Source organism: Suricata suricatta, chromosome 14 (assembly GCF_006229205.1).
Source record: "Suricata suricatta isolate VVHF042 chromosome 14, meerkat_22Aug2017_6uvM2_HiC, whole genome shotgun sequence".
NCBI classification, from domain to species: Eukaryota; Metazoa; Chordata; class Mammalia; order Carnivora; family Herpestidae; genus Suricata; species Suricata suricatta.
Genome location: NC_043713.1, coordinates 26,146,882 through 26,161,517, shown reverse-complemented (window position 1 = coordinate 26,161,517; position 14,636 = coordinate 26,146,882). Strand labels below are relative to the sequence as shown.

The 14,636-nt window shown below is 42.2% G+C and overlaps 1 protein-coding gene and 1 long non-coding RNA gene across 2 annotated transcripts in view; one reads left to right on the top strand and one right to left on the bottom strand.

Moving 5' to 3' along the window:
* KATNAL2 (katanin catalytic subunit A1 like 2) overlaps window positions 1-14,636 on the top strand; it is a 61,908-nt gene that overhangs the window by 32,841 nt on the left and 14,431 nt on the right. Inside the window, exons 9-13 of the mRNA XM_029922205.1 lie at window positions 2,466-2,564; window positions 4,312-4,375; window positions 4,568-4,686; window positions 9,273-9,364; window positions 11,488-11,598. Coding sequence (XP_029778065.1) covers window positions 2,466-2,564; window positions 4,312-4,375; window positions 4,568-4,686; window positions 9,273-9,364; window positions 11,488-11,598 — 485 coding nt within the window. The remainder of the gene's footprint in view (window positions 1-2,465; window positions 2,565-4,311; window positions 4,376-4,567; window positions 4,687-9,272; window positions 9,365-11,487; window positions 11,599-14,636) is intronic.
* Window positions 3,010-10,940, bottom strand: LOC115277807. Its single transcript, XR_003902522.1, has 3 exons — window positions 10,710-10,940; window positions 7,806-7,946; window positions 3,010-3,089 (listed from the first exon to the last, which is right to left on the bottom strand). It is a non-coding gene; the product is annotated as an uncharacterized LOC115277807 (long non-coding RNA).

The window sequence follows — 14,636 nt, the reverse complement described above, 5'->3', positions numbered from 1 at the left end:
AAAGCCTCTTAGAGAAGGAAAGAGCATGTCTGCATCTTGTTTAAACAAAGTCTGGACACAGAGATATTGGGAGTCTGATGATTTCATAATTGGAAATTGCCATGAAAAACAAGATTAGCAGGAAAGAGCTTATCATCCAGACAACTGAATTTCAAGCTTACCCTTCAGAATTGAAAGGCAGTGAAGTCTCAGGGTTAACCACACTGGCTCTGGAATCAGTTGACCTGGATTTGATTTCCACATTCTTCTCTCTCTAGCTGTGCGACTTTGGGCAAGTTCCTTGGGAACAGAATAGATTCCTGAGTCATAGGCTATTTATCTGATATCCAGCGATCTCGTATTTAATGAAAGACTGCAACCTAGGCAGACTCAGAGAGATGTTTAATATGATCCAAAAAATGCACAGTTATTCTGCAGTAATTAAGGGTTCCCTGGCTCTGGCCTGTTCAGTTCAGCAGCTGCTACTGCACCTAGTGGGTGTCAAGCATGTGCTGGGGGCTGGAAACACCAAGATGAAGGAATCAGACACAGTCCATGCCTGAGTCTCTCATCCATCGCACTTGGAGAACACAAAAGAGGGGTATTTTTGTGCTGAAGGGTGGGGAAAGCATTAGGGAAGAAGACACACAAGAAATAGGCACGTGAAAAAGTAGAAGAGGGAGGGTAGAGGTTTCTGGGCCAAACAACACACTGTGAAATTGTACCGCTTTGAGCTGCATGAGCCCCAAGGAGTGGTGGGGAACAGGGTTGCAGAGAGAAACCAGAGTTCCTGAGTTAGGGGCATAAGAGCACTGGCCCAGAGCTAGAAGTGGCCTGGAGGACATGAGGAATTTTTGAAAAATGTCCATCGGGAGAATGGGATACTCAAATGTCCTATTGACAGTGTGGTGGATGGAGATCAAAGAACTAGAGATAAGGAGACCAGCTCTCAAGTTATTACCAGTGAGAGAGGATGAGGATCCAACCAGGCTGTAGTCATTAGGATGCAAAAGAGAGCAGAGAAGAAAGATCTTTTTTTGTTACTGTTTCTGCAAAAGGATACCATGACTAATGATACAGAGTTGTAAGTAGAAGTCACCTGAAATGATTCCACCTGCATCTTTTCTACAGGGCCGTGGGAAGTAGTCAGCCAGTCTCTGCTTGAATGCTTATAGTGATGGGGAGCTCACCACCTCACGAGGTAGTCCTGTTGAGTTCTGACTGATTAGTTTTGCTGCTATAAGGAGCAACTTCCCACTGGGAAATTAAATTCTGCTGCATGGTACTCAATGTCAGTTCTAGAAGAGGGCGAGAAATACTGCTTTTATCTATGGCAGCTTTGAATTCCAAGGTAGATCAATTCCCACTGTGTGCCAAGCTTTTCCAAGAATGTGAGTGGCTGAGGGGCTAGCATGCAGGCCCACCGTCTAAAGACAGGGAGGTTCTCCCAAGATTTTGGAAGATAGATGTGCTTTCTCTGCCGTCCCATTCAGGAATGGATCAGGACTAAAGTCACTTGCAGGAATAGTTTCTCTAATAAAAGCTATCACCCATAGTGGAGGGACATGGAAGAACGGGGAGCAGTGGTGGGAACAAACATCTCACCAGCATTGAAAACAATGTATTTTTGAACCCTGTGCATGTATTATTTATTTAAAATTTAAATAAACATAGAACTAGCTTCCAGATTGTTCTGTAGTCGCTCAGAATGACTTTACAACAGGAGCTTTTTCTTTTTTTGATGTAATGCGCTAGATACTCAGTCTGCCCGAAACAGCTCCTACTGAGAAAGGCCCTGAGTGGCTGTTCCGAGGTGGCTTGTGAAACTGACATTTGGAAACTTCAAATTAGTTATCAGTAAAGCCTGCCTCAACTGATTGCCCCAGATGGTCGCTACAGGGCTCCGCTAGGAGAAGGAAAACCACACTTTCGCCGGGTTGTTGGCTTCCTTGAATTTTGTAGAAGCAAGTGCTCCTGATGGAAAGTAGGGGTGATCCCTAGGGAAAAAGAGAAATTGGTTTCAGAGGAGCATGATTTCTCTTTGGCCACAAATTAAGAAAGCATTTGAGAGATCAAGGAGCAAGGGAGGCCAGGCACTGGCTCGGAACTATGTTTTACAGTCAAATCCAATGTAATTTGAAGGCATATTCTGTAGCTTCTTTGATTACAGTCATAAATCAGCATGGTGTGCTATTAACTGAAGACAGCTATAGTCCATCGTTAGGAGATTTTTTTTTCCTCTTAAAAGTACCATATTATATCATCAATACCTTCTTCAGAGAAAAATCACTGAATTTGTTCATGGCATCCATTTGGTGAGCTGGCCCATAATTACAATGTGTATATGTACATATATCTAGTATGAAAAGTTTTTATCACCAGCCCTTTATATCCTATTGTAAGTCAAGTGTTCTGCTGCTCCTGTGTTTATTACAGCTGTGGAGGAAAACATTAGTTTTAACAAAATGATCAAATGTGCATTGCAGGACATTTATCTCCATAATCCAAACATAAAGTGGAATGACATTATTGGACTCGATGCAGCCAAGCAGTTAGTCAAGGAAGCCGTGGTGTACCCTATAAGGGTAAGGATGGGGAGCCTCGCGGGGGTTACTTCTGTTCATTATCCATTGGACAGACTGTATGTCATGCGCCCATCAGGAAGAGAAAGACAGGATGTTTTTCTGTCATCAAGTTAACTTTTTGCCTGTGTCACAATATTTGGTTAAACACCGGAGCACCACGGCCCTGTCCCTCGTAGGCAGTTTGAAATCGTGATACGTATTGGTTCAAGGCACATATCTGTTGTTCAAGCGATCATTTAAGCTCTAAGATTCTTATATATGATTCATCAGTTGCTACAGATTGGTTCAAATTAGTCTGCTTCCCTAAAAACATACATATTATAGTAGAAATAGCTCCTGTAGGAGAGGGCCTCTCACTTTGCTTCTGTGGATCTTGCCACCTACCCTCCCCGATACCCACATCACCTGGAGTTCTGCTTTGACTGGTCGTAAGGACTGGACAGCCACTTCCAGGGCACCGGCCAGGAAGGCCATCGTGTTGTGCTTATTGCTTATTCCTGAAAAGTCTTTGTGCAGAGTGGTTCACTAAACAGGAAAGAAAATAGAAAAACAGGACTTTCCATGGTGGGTTTACAAGTGTGGTACCGAGAAGGCCAGTGTACCACATAGCTCTGGGGGTAAAACAGACCACCCCCAAAACTTGGCACCTTAAAAAATAACAGTCATTTACTTGTGTACAACTGTGGGGGTACATAGTTTGGGCTGGACTCAGCAGGGCCGGCTCATTTTGTTGCCACGTGATACTGGCTGGGCTCACTCCCACATCTGGGGCATCAGCTAGGGCAGTTGGGAAAAGCGGGACTAAACATGACAACTGAGTCTTCTCCACATGCCTCTCATCCTCCAGCAGAACAAGACCTGGTCTTGTTCCCATGGCGGCGGAGGGTTCCCAGACAGAAGCGAGATAGGGCAGGTCCCCATCCAACAGCATCTCCCATGTCCCTTCTGCAATTTGCTATTGTCTCATTGGCCAAAGTCACAGGCCAAGTCCAGATTCAAGTGGTGGAGAAATATGCTTTGCTTCTTGGGGGAAGGAGACAAAATGAGACAAAAATCAAGAAGTTTGGATCCTTTATAAGTTCTGTATGTGATAGCTTCGAGATCTTGACATTAGCATCAGCAAGAAACTAATAGCTAGTTAGAATCATATTATTGTTTTTCCTTCTCCCTTGTTCTCTATCAACTCTACCTATGCTCCAGATTGTCTGAATTTTAACTAACAAGAGAGAATCCCTGAAGTCCATGCATGTCCTGTGTCTCATAATGCATTCAGCACTGAAGGTTCCCAACTTTTAAATCAGGCTTCCCCATAGCCTTGTGCCTAATTTGCACACACCTTTGTCTGTTGGTTCTGCTGTTTATCTTAAAGGGCATTCCCTATTCACAACATTCAAAAGATTGCCAAATACCCTGTATATAGAACCCTGGGGGAGATGATGTTATGCATGTAGGCAATAACTATTCTAATGGAGAAGAAAAGTACCTACGCATGCCTTTCTTTTCCTTAAAAACAACAAAAACCTGCTCTTGTAAAAAGCCACAAAAATTAAGCCACACATTCCTATTAAGAATGAAAGGAAACCTTGGATAAATATAATATAAATAGAAGCAGCCAGCCTTTAAAAAAAAAAAAAAGGCTGACTCTCTGAGTTGTGCTGTGTTTCACTCTGGCTTCATCTGTCTGCGCTAAGGGGGTGTAGGCTGACAGACAGATACCAAACCTCATCTTTGTTCCTTGTTTCCATAGTACCCAGAGCTGTTTACAGGAATTCTCTCTCCCTGGAAAGGACTGCTTCTCTATGGCCCTCCAGGTAAAGGAAGCTTTCCGTTTTGGTCTTGGTCTTAAGTGTGCACATGGAGGATGAGTTGCCTTGTTCTCATTCAGCCCTGGGCTAATGACCGCTAGGTAACCACCTCCTTTTTCACTTGTGAGACTGACTTCTATCTGTTATCAGAGGAATGGAGTTCAAGAGTTCTCACAGTTCATCCCCATGTGTCTCTAGGTACAGGAAAGACTTTACTGGCCAAAGCTGTGGCCACGGAGTGCAAGACAACCTTCTTTAACATTTCTGCATCTACCATTGTCAGCAAATGGCGAGGGGATTCAGAAAAACTTGTTCGGGTAGGAATTGTTGATTTTGTTTTTCAGAATAAGCTGCAGCAGAACACAGTGGTACAAAATGATGTTAGAGCTTATTTGTTTTTAAGTGATTTATATGTTAGAATTTGTCCTGGATCTTGATGACTAAAAGCCCAGAAGATGGATTGATTGACCATTATAGGTGGATATTAATCCTGTCCCCATCAGCAAAACATGAGGTCCTTTCCTTAGAAAATCTGACCAACATTCCTTTTTTGATTCATGTAGCTTAGGAATGGAATCTGGGGAAAAGGTTGTTTATGAAGTGAAATTTTTTTCTTCATTCAAGAAGCATTTATTATTAAGCATGTGCAATATATTCAGTTAACATTTATTGAAAGTCTACTACTGTCTGCTAGTCCCTACACTACAACCTCTAAGAAAGAATCAACAAATTTAAAACAATTGTTCTTTCAGATGGTCTGAGCCACTTTCCTCCACAGTGCCCCACAGAATCACATGGAATCCACAAATTTAGGACCTGGTACGTTCAAACCCCATCTTTGGACTTGGCACTAAGTTAGACTCAAAGAACAAAGAAACAGATGGATTTCCACAAATTACAGTCTTGAAGGGGTGATAAGAATTCATAGGGGCATCTGGGTGCCCCATAGCCTTAGAGTTTTTTCTCAGGAGAGAAATAGAAAATATATTTTATATAAAATATAATGTAAATTTTTTTACTATACCTCCCAGTTACGTTATGAGAACACGTGTTTATGATTTACTCCTTCATGTAAGGTGGGTCCTCTTCAGAAATCCTGTTAAACTGTTGAATTCTATAGAATGACTGGTAAGTAAGGAATACTAAATGAATGTAAATATTCTATATTTTCTTTAAAAAATTTACTCTAAAATATTTGGCTTAAGTCACATTCCCTTAGATGACTTATTTTCAAAATACTATGGCTTACTTGGAAGACATAATAGAATATTTTTATAGGATTGATTTACTTAAAATGACCTATTACTTATTACTTTGATACTTCTCTCAAGTTACTTCAAATGTATAAGTTTTTATAAATTCTTCTTTTTAATGTTTATTTATTTTGAGAGTGAGAAGGCATGAGCAGGAGAAGAGCAGAGAGAGAAAGGGAGAGAAAGAAGCCCAAGCAGGCTCCACACAGTCAACACAGGACCTGACACCAGCTTTGATCTCACAAACCATGAAATCATGACTTGAGCCAAAATCCAGAGTCAGATGCTTAACCGACTGAGGCACCCAGACGTCCCTATGAATTCTTATCACCCCTTCAGGACTGCAATTGGTGGAAATCCATGTTGGCATCTGTTTCTTTGTTCTTTGAGTCTAACTTAGTGCCAGGTCCAAAGATGGGGTTTTAAGATACCAGGTCCTAAATATGTGGATTTCATGTGATTCTAGTTAGCTGGATTTCAATGAGCTGAAATCCAACTAACTATAGAATCTTCATCAGCCTGATGATTTTTTTAACATTCCATTTCTATTTGCTGAGGAACAATAAAACTCTTAGGAGATGCCCCCAGACTCAGTTTAGACTCATCTCCTGTCATAAAAAAGTGGTGTTTACAACTATGAGCACAAAACACTGCAAAATGCTCAAAGAAAGGTTACATTATATTCCCTGGACAGGACTTCCCTAGACAGAAGGATAAATTCAGATAATTTATGAATAGTCCTAACAAAGATTGAAACTACTAAAAGAATTATCTTGTCTAATGTTGGATAGCCAGATAAGTCATTTAACAAGAATTCTCCATTCTGTGTGAGCATTTTGTCTAACTAAGGTTTTCCTCTACTTCAGAATAATTTTGTTAAAATTCTAAGGGTGAGAAAATCATTCCTCCCTTAATTTTCCCCCTTCTTTTACCATATATTTTAAGAATAACTAGTATTTTTGAAAAAAAATACAAAAGGGCTTATAGACCCCTGAGCTGTCTCCCCAGGGAAAACTACTGCTGTTGTAGTGCAACCTTCCAGAACATTTGTCTAGATGTATATAAATACCAACAACTGCATCTATATCGTCCTTCTTTACTAAATATAAGTAGGAACATACTACATACATCCTTCTGTACCTTTTGCTTTTGTTCACACTTAACACTATAACTTGGATAGTGCTCCACACGGTTATAGACAGGACATGTTCTTTTATGAGTCTGCATCGAATTTCATTGCATGGAACACTCATTGCAAAACGTATTTAACCAGTCTTTTCTTAATGGTTGTTTCTAATGTTAACAGCTTTTAGGTTGTTTCTAGCCTCTTGCTTTCGCGAATAGAGCTGCGGTCGACAATCTTACCATATACGTATCCTTGCATATATAGTAGTGTAGGACGATTTAAGCAGAGTTGCTCGGTCAGAGAGACTGAAAAATCACTGATTGCCAAATTGCCTGACAACAGGATTGCACCAGCTTACACACCCATAAATGGTGTGCATGTTTGCTTCCCCCACCCTGGCCAACACTGGTGTAGCACCCAAATTTAGCAATCTTTGGGATGCCTGGGCAGCTCAGTCAGTTTAACGTCCGAATTCAGCTCAGGTTATGATGTCATGGTTCATGAGCTTGAGCTCTGTGAATGAACTTGAGAATCTTTTTATAGGTTTAGAAGATATTTGTATTTTCTTTTTTCTGTGAAATGCATTTTTGGTTTTGGATATTTAAAAAACTAATTCAAGTGGAAAACATAACCTCTTCTAACCTTGAAGGATCTCATCCTCTATCCTTTCAGAAATTATTTTCTGAGCTCCTGGTAAGATCCTCACCTGGAAAAGCCTGGTCATGCTGTTGAGATCTTTACTATGAAGCTTTCAGATAAAGAGAACCCTTCAGGACCTTCCTCTAAATCAGAGAAGCTTTCCTACCATTTGTTTCTCTTTCAATTCCAATTAAAGAGTTATTTATAGGGAACCCTTGGGTTATATTCCTCCCTCCCCTCCTAATGTTCATGCCTCCTAGGATTTGATGCTATTGAATAGTTGAGTGGTCTCTTTAGCAAATGCACACACCTGTTGGTGCTTACATCTTTCAACACCCTCCCCCCACCCCCAGTCATATGATTTAACTTCCTCCAAGTACTTTTGAAAATTTTAGACTAATGCTTCCAGCGCACTTACCCGGAATTCTATATATTCTCTGGCAGTGGAAAGAGCAGTGGCATGGTCAATATGGAGACACAGGGGCCAGATGTGGTTCTCCTTCCAACTGGGTGTTTGGTCTTGTAGAGCGTCTTCGTCTCTCTGCACCTTAAGGAGCACCTTAAAAACATGTATGGATCTATTAAAGAGTTCTGATATCCCACTTTTCATTGGGTGGATTGCTGCTATTGTAACCACCCTTAATGCAGCTATTTTTGGGCTTTTCTTTTCGTGACACGGAAAACAAGTTGCTTGCTTCTAATGAGAGGGTCGCTATCGTGTCTAAAAGGCATTTGTGATGCGTGTCCCCACCATTGACACTGTTCTTTCAGTTGTTAGGCTGAGCAAATTGTCTTGGCGAATGAAACAGGATTCTGTGAAGGGAAAATACTTGAGCATGAGCATGGATGCACCATACATGCAAGCAGTGGTGAGGGTGAGGAATTTCCCACTCGGTGACAGACAGACCTGCAAGGGAGAACCTGCCAGTACCCATGAAAACCACAATCCGGCCTTTTCTGGGCTCTTCTCCTCTGATTTGTTCTGTGAGGCTTTGCTAGTGCTAAGTGACATGGAGAATAAATCCCCTTTGCCTATTAAAGAACCTCTATTCTTTTCTAAATCTCTACTGCTTTCTCCAATCAACCAGTGAAGAATTGTATATGGTGCTCAAGAGATCAGTTTCAAGGTTAAAAAAAAAGGTTTAGTTTTTTATACTCTTTTCATCACCACCACATCTCCCTTTAGAGCTCTTTATTTTGTTTTTATATGTCTGTTCTTTCGCTAGCTGCTTTCCTGTTCTTGTTCAGTCTATAATATTTTATTCTGGAATGGAACATTTTATTCAATTGGGAATTGCCTTAAATTCCCTTAAAGTACCTGAACCTACCAAACAACAGTGTTTGGAGTGGGATAAGGACCCCATGGAGTAATCTGGGGAGCAGAAAGGAGCAAAATTCCTCAGCCTTGTTACCCGTGACTGGAACTGTATCCTTCCCCTACAATTCTTCCTTCTGAGAATGACCCTCATTGTCTCTAAAGGTTAAGGGAAAATCATCAAATGACTTTACATATTCCAAGGCCTTTTTATCCGTATGGAGCATGTGATTGGCAGGGAGTCTCAGGGGCTAACTAACCGACTAGAAACTCAGGTATTGAGTTTCAACTTAAGCTCTCCCCTTTATGATGAGTAACCTTGAGCCAACCACTGACTCTCTCTGGCTCTAATTTTATCAAGTGATAAATGGAAATAATTGGACCATCCAACCCCATGGGGTTGTGTTAAGGAGAAATAATTGTAACGATTATAAGGTTATTATAACAGAACAGAGTGCAGCATAAATGCTTAATATTACAGCCATCCTAAGCTTTTAATCTCAGGGAGCATCTGAGAACTTTAACTTAAGTATATGAATTTGAACATGTGGTTGCTTTTCTCTCATGCAGGTGTTATTTGAACTTGCCCGCTATCATGCCCCCTCCACCATCTTCCTGGACGAGCTGGAGTCAGTGATGAGTCAGAGAGGCACGGCTCCTGGGTAACAGACAGGGTTTTTTTTTTTTTTTGGTCATCACTTCTCCCCTCTTGTAAGTGTGTTTGATGGTCGGAAGCCCATCGACATTTACCAGCAGAATGAGCCTATTAATAAGCCCACAAATTTTCTGCAGACACATGGAAAGGTCTTTAAATTAGATCCTGTTAACTGAATAGCTGATTTAAGTAGTTTTTATAACCGGAGGAAATGTCATCCTCCCTTCCCCCTTTCCCCACAGAGTGGTTTTCAGGCCTGAAGATCACCCAGCCCCACAATCCCAGGCTGCCATAACGGTCTTGCCGGCCCAAAATAGCTGCCTGTGACCACCTCCTCTGGAGCCAGAGGGGCTGCTTGTGGGGAACGGGGCTGCAAAGGCCAAGGCCCAAGAGGCGGCCCTCGACAAGGTGTGTGAGGCCAGGGAAGCCACCGCTTTTCTGTGCCATCAGGTGGTGGGTCAGCCTGTCTGATTTTAAATGTGTCACATACGTTATCTCTAAAGATTAAGTGTCCACTAATGTCCCCAGCAGGAAAGAACACATTTCAGACCGCAGTGAGCTCTGTGTGTGTGTGTGTGCGTGTGCGTGTTTTAAGGAAGTCTTTCTTCTTTGAAACATTTTACTAAACCTGGCTTGGAAAAACAGGTCTCTGGGAAATCTCAGCACAGCTGCCTTTATTAACGGCCTCTAATGGTCCATCATCAAGGCAGAACTAATAATAATAAAAGGCAAATATTTAGCTTCTTGGAAGTATAAGGATAATATAATTTATGTAATTTCACCCACTGAAAATCATTTTCCTAACAGGGAAAAGCAACCATTAAGATGCACCAGGATGCAGGGGACTGATGGCACTGGGGTCAATTTCCATGGTTTCCTGGGTGCTCGTCAGGCTCTGGCGGGACTGTACGGGACTCTGCACAGGACCTGACAGGAGCAGACATGCATGGCCCCTGGCTGGGTGCCCACCCGACCGCCTTAGTGGCCATTCCCTCTGCAAAGACCCAGCCCACCCGGCCTGCCCTACGAGCCTGTGCACTGGTTCTTCCACTTGCTTTGTCGGTCTCCATTCCCAGGCTCCCCACAGCTTTGAATGTGCCAACATGGAAACGTCATCTACTGCCTTCGAGTGTGCTCCAGGTTTTAGGCTGAATGGCAGATTCCTTGCCTGGAATTGACCCCTACAGCTAGAGTCAGGGAATAAAGCCGAGTGCTCTGAGAACTTCTTGGGTCATATTAAAAGAATACTTAATGGGTAAATGCTAAATAAATACCTAACTATACTGTGAGAGTGTCCTTTCTTTAAAAGGTAGTTTGATAGTGAGTGGCACAGTTCTTAAAAAAGCACATACCTAACGGATGCAGCCACGATAGGTACGCAGAGAGGAGAAGTTGAACATCGTGTTGTCCAAGAAAGGCATTTTTGTCCTTTCAGCTCAATCTACACAAGTGAAGAGGAAGGAGAGCCTGCTGAGCGGAGTCCGTATTTAGAGCCAGCTCAGGTTGTCAGGTCCCGTGGTGAGCTCCCCGGCGGTGGGAGGGTCTTTGGCTGTGGTGGAGGTGGGGCTCAGAGGGTGAGTCCGCACAGCTGATGGCCCCCGTGGGCTGTGCAAGGACAGCACACTCTCCGTGTCCTTATCAGGCCTCTAATTAGAAGAGAATGACACAAATTCAATGGAGTAGCTCATCTCTCTTCTTCAATAGATTGTATCCATAAATTATATGAAAAGAAATATGGTGTATAAAAGTGCTTTCATGCCTGCTGTCTAAAGGAAAGGATTATCCTCAATTATCCTTTTTTACCAAGGGCAAATAATACTACTGCCAATAGACCCAGCCGGGCTGTGTTCAGTGGATCAGTGTCTGCCCGTTAGTTATTTTCTAGGTCATTGCCAACTCATGGTTTTCTTTTCAATGTCATCATTATATTCATTTACTTCCTTTCTCTCCTTCTCTATATGAAAATAGTACCAAACAGCTTGTTTCCTTCAACTCTAGTGTGAGTGGCTCCTGAGAATGAGGCGGTGAACCTGGTCTATCGGCACCGAATCAATGCTGTGAGTGCCACTCCTGTCCTGGAAGCACAGGCTCTGTGTCCCTGGAGAACCTCACCCCTGCATCTCTCTGTAGGGGCGAGCACGAAGGAAGCCTCCGGATGAAGACAGAGTTGCTGGTGCAGATGGATGGGCTGGCTCGCTCAGAAGATCTCGTGTTTGTCTTAGCAGCCTCTAACCAGCCATGGTAAGAGACCTTAGTACAATTTGAATGCGTTTTCATGAGGCACTGAGGACAGATGAAGACATTACATTGACCAGTTTGGGAAAAATCTCAGTGTTTGGTTCCGGCCCTGGAAGATTAAGCTGAAGTCTTTCTTGGTCAAGACCTCAGTCCTTTCTACCCGTAGCATGAAAGAATCTGCCTTAAAAGAAGGAACATAAGCCAGGCCTATGACTAGCAATACTTGAAATGGACATTTTGAGGGGCGCCTGGGTGGCTTGGTTGGCTAACCATCGATTTCAGCTCAGGTCACGATCTCGTGGTTCATGGGTTTGAGCCCTACATTGGGCTCTGTGCTGACAGCTCAGAGCCAGAGCCTGCTTCCAGTTCTGTGTCTACCTCTCTCTCTGCCCCTCCCCTACTCATGCTCTATGTCTCTCTGTCCCTCTCTCAAAAAGAACTAAACATAAAAAAAAATTTTTTTAAATGGACATTTTGAGTTTAAAGCCAAATTATTTACTGAGTTTAAGCAGGGCTTTGGCAGAGAGCCAATAAAATGCTAAAATCTTTAGGACTCAGGAATATTCCAGAAATAATATGTTTATACTTTAAATAGTACTAAAATCAACCTTTTTTTTTAAATTAGGAGGAAAATCTTTAATGTTGCATAGAAAATAGGAAGCTAAATAATCTCTAATTGAAAATATAATCTACTCTCTGAGTGTTTTATTCCAGCTGTATCCCAGAGTGGTTTAAGAACAATTCTGGAAGTAGAATTGGGAAATAAAGAGATGTTGACTAGGGAAAAACAGTATCTATTGAAGAGTATATTTAAAAAAAAATAATTATAATCCTTTTATAGTTCCAAGAATATTTTCACATACATTATCTTTTTTGAGCTGCAGGTAAGATAGGAGACAGATAAGGAAATGCTGTTCTTCTCATTCGCAGATAGGGACCAAGGTTAAGGAAGGTCAATCCACCCAAAGTCAAGAGCAAATCTGCAACAGAGCCAGGACTTGTGACACTGTTCCCTGCTGCCACCCACCCATTTGTGTTTCCACATTCAAAGATGAACTCTTCCGTTGTGTATGCGGGTCATCTAGGCTCCCGAAAAAGTCACCGAAAAGAGATGATGACATTTATGCGGAGTCTGTTAGTTTAAATATATTCCTAATTTCAGCCTGGCTCCACCTCCCCTCAAATTTATAAGACATCACCAATGTGTAAAGTGATCGGCATCTTATGTTTTCACGAGAGAGGTATTTATATACAAATATTACGGTGCCGTCCAAAGAGAGAACTGTCCTTCAAATAGATGATTGCGAAATGCCTCGGAGAATCTCGGTTGCTTCATCTGTTTGAAATGGGGTTGGTCATAACCGCTTTGCTCATGTCCCAGGGTGACTGTGGGAGTCAGCTGAGGAGGGGTTTGGAAACCTAAGCTCTGGGACCGTCTGCGCCCCTGGAGGAGACCTACACATTTTCTAGAGAAATAGCGAAGCGTCTTCTGCCACTGAACACCTCGGGCTTTGCTGAGGAAGTTTCTGTGCTGCTGCAATTCCCCAGAGGTGCTCAGTTTTTGGCAAACCCCACATAAAATGGTCTAAGAAAAAAAAGGCAAAGGATCAAAAATTAAAGAAGCTCAGAAGGGCTTTTCCAAAAGAATCACCCCTCATTATGGCAAATGGCAACCACATACGTGCTTTTGGGCTTTGCTTGCATGGTTACAATGTACTTTCGGATCCAGGGGCACCTGGGGGGCTCCGTCAGTTAAGCGTTGGACTTCTCGCCCTTCCAGAGTTCTTGTCCCATGTTGAGCTCTGTGCTGACAGCTCAGAGCCTGGAGCCTGCTTCAGATTCTGTGTCTTCCTCTCTCTCTGCCTCTCTCCCACTCATGCTTTGTCTCCCTCAAAAATAAATAAACATTAAAAAATTTTTTAATTAAAAAAATATGTTCTTTTGGATCCATCCTTGAGCAATGCTGGGCTCTGAAAACAACTTTTTATTATGAAAAACTCCAAACAGACACTAAAGAAGAGGAAAAGTTACCCACTATTTCCCAGTTTTAGTAACTAGCATCTTGCCTGATTAATTTAATCTATTCTTCCCCCCCCCATCTTGCTGCAATGCTTTAAAATATACTCCAGATGGTCATGTTATTTCTCACAAACATACTTTAATATACATCTTTTTAAAAAAGACATTTTCAGCACCCCTGAGTGGCTCAGTCAGTTAAGTACCTGACTCTTGATGATCAGCTCAGGTCATGATCTCATAGTTTGTGAGTTGAAGCCCCTCATCAGGCTCTGCGCTGACACTGCCGAGCCTGCTAGGGATTCTCACTCCCTTTTCTCTCTCTCTTTCTCTCTCTGTCCTTCCCCCATACATGTGCTTTCTCTCTCTCTCTCTCCTTCCCTCCCTCTCAAAATAAACATTAAAAGAGTAAAAATTAAAAAGGACATTTTCTTGTATTACTGTACAATGCCATAGTCACCCCCAACAAAATTAACAGTGATTCTTCCATATCGTCTAATACCCAGTTTATATTCAGATTTCCCATATTGTTCCAAAATGTCTTTTTACAATTGATTTGCTGAACTGGTACCCAAACAAGGTTTTCATTTTGTGATTGGTTGTTCTCATAAGTCTCCTTTAATCTAGAACACGCTCTCCCTCTACCCCTTTTTCTTCTTACTTGCCACTGCCTTGATTGCCAGGAAAGCTGTCCTGTAATATGTCTAAACTTTCTGAATTGTGCTCGTCATATCCTTTTATGGGAAAAATAATATTTAGAGATTGCAGCCTCACAATTAGGGGTGTTCCTTGCTAACTGGGTGATCATTGCTTCTTGGCCTTTTGACTGGGCAGAACTAGGGAAATACACGGGTTTAAAAAGGGGCAAAGGTGCCGGGGTGGCTCCCCTATGACCCAGCAATAGCCCTGCTAGGGATTTACCCAAGAGATACAGAAATGCTGAGGCATAGGAGCACATGTACCCCAATGTTCATAGCAGCAATGTCAACAATAGCCAAAACATGGAAAAAGCCTAAATGTCCATC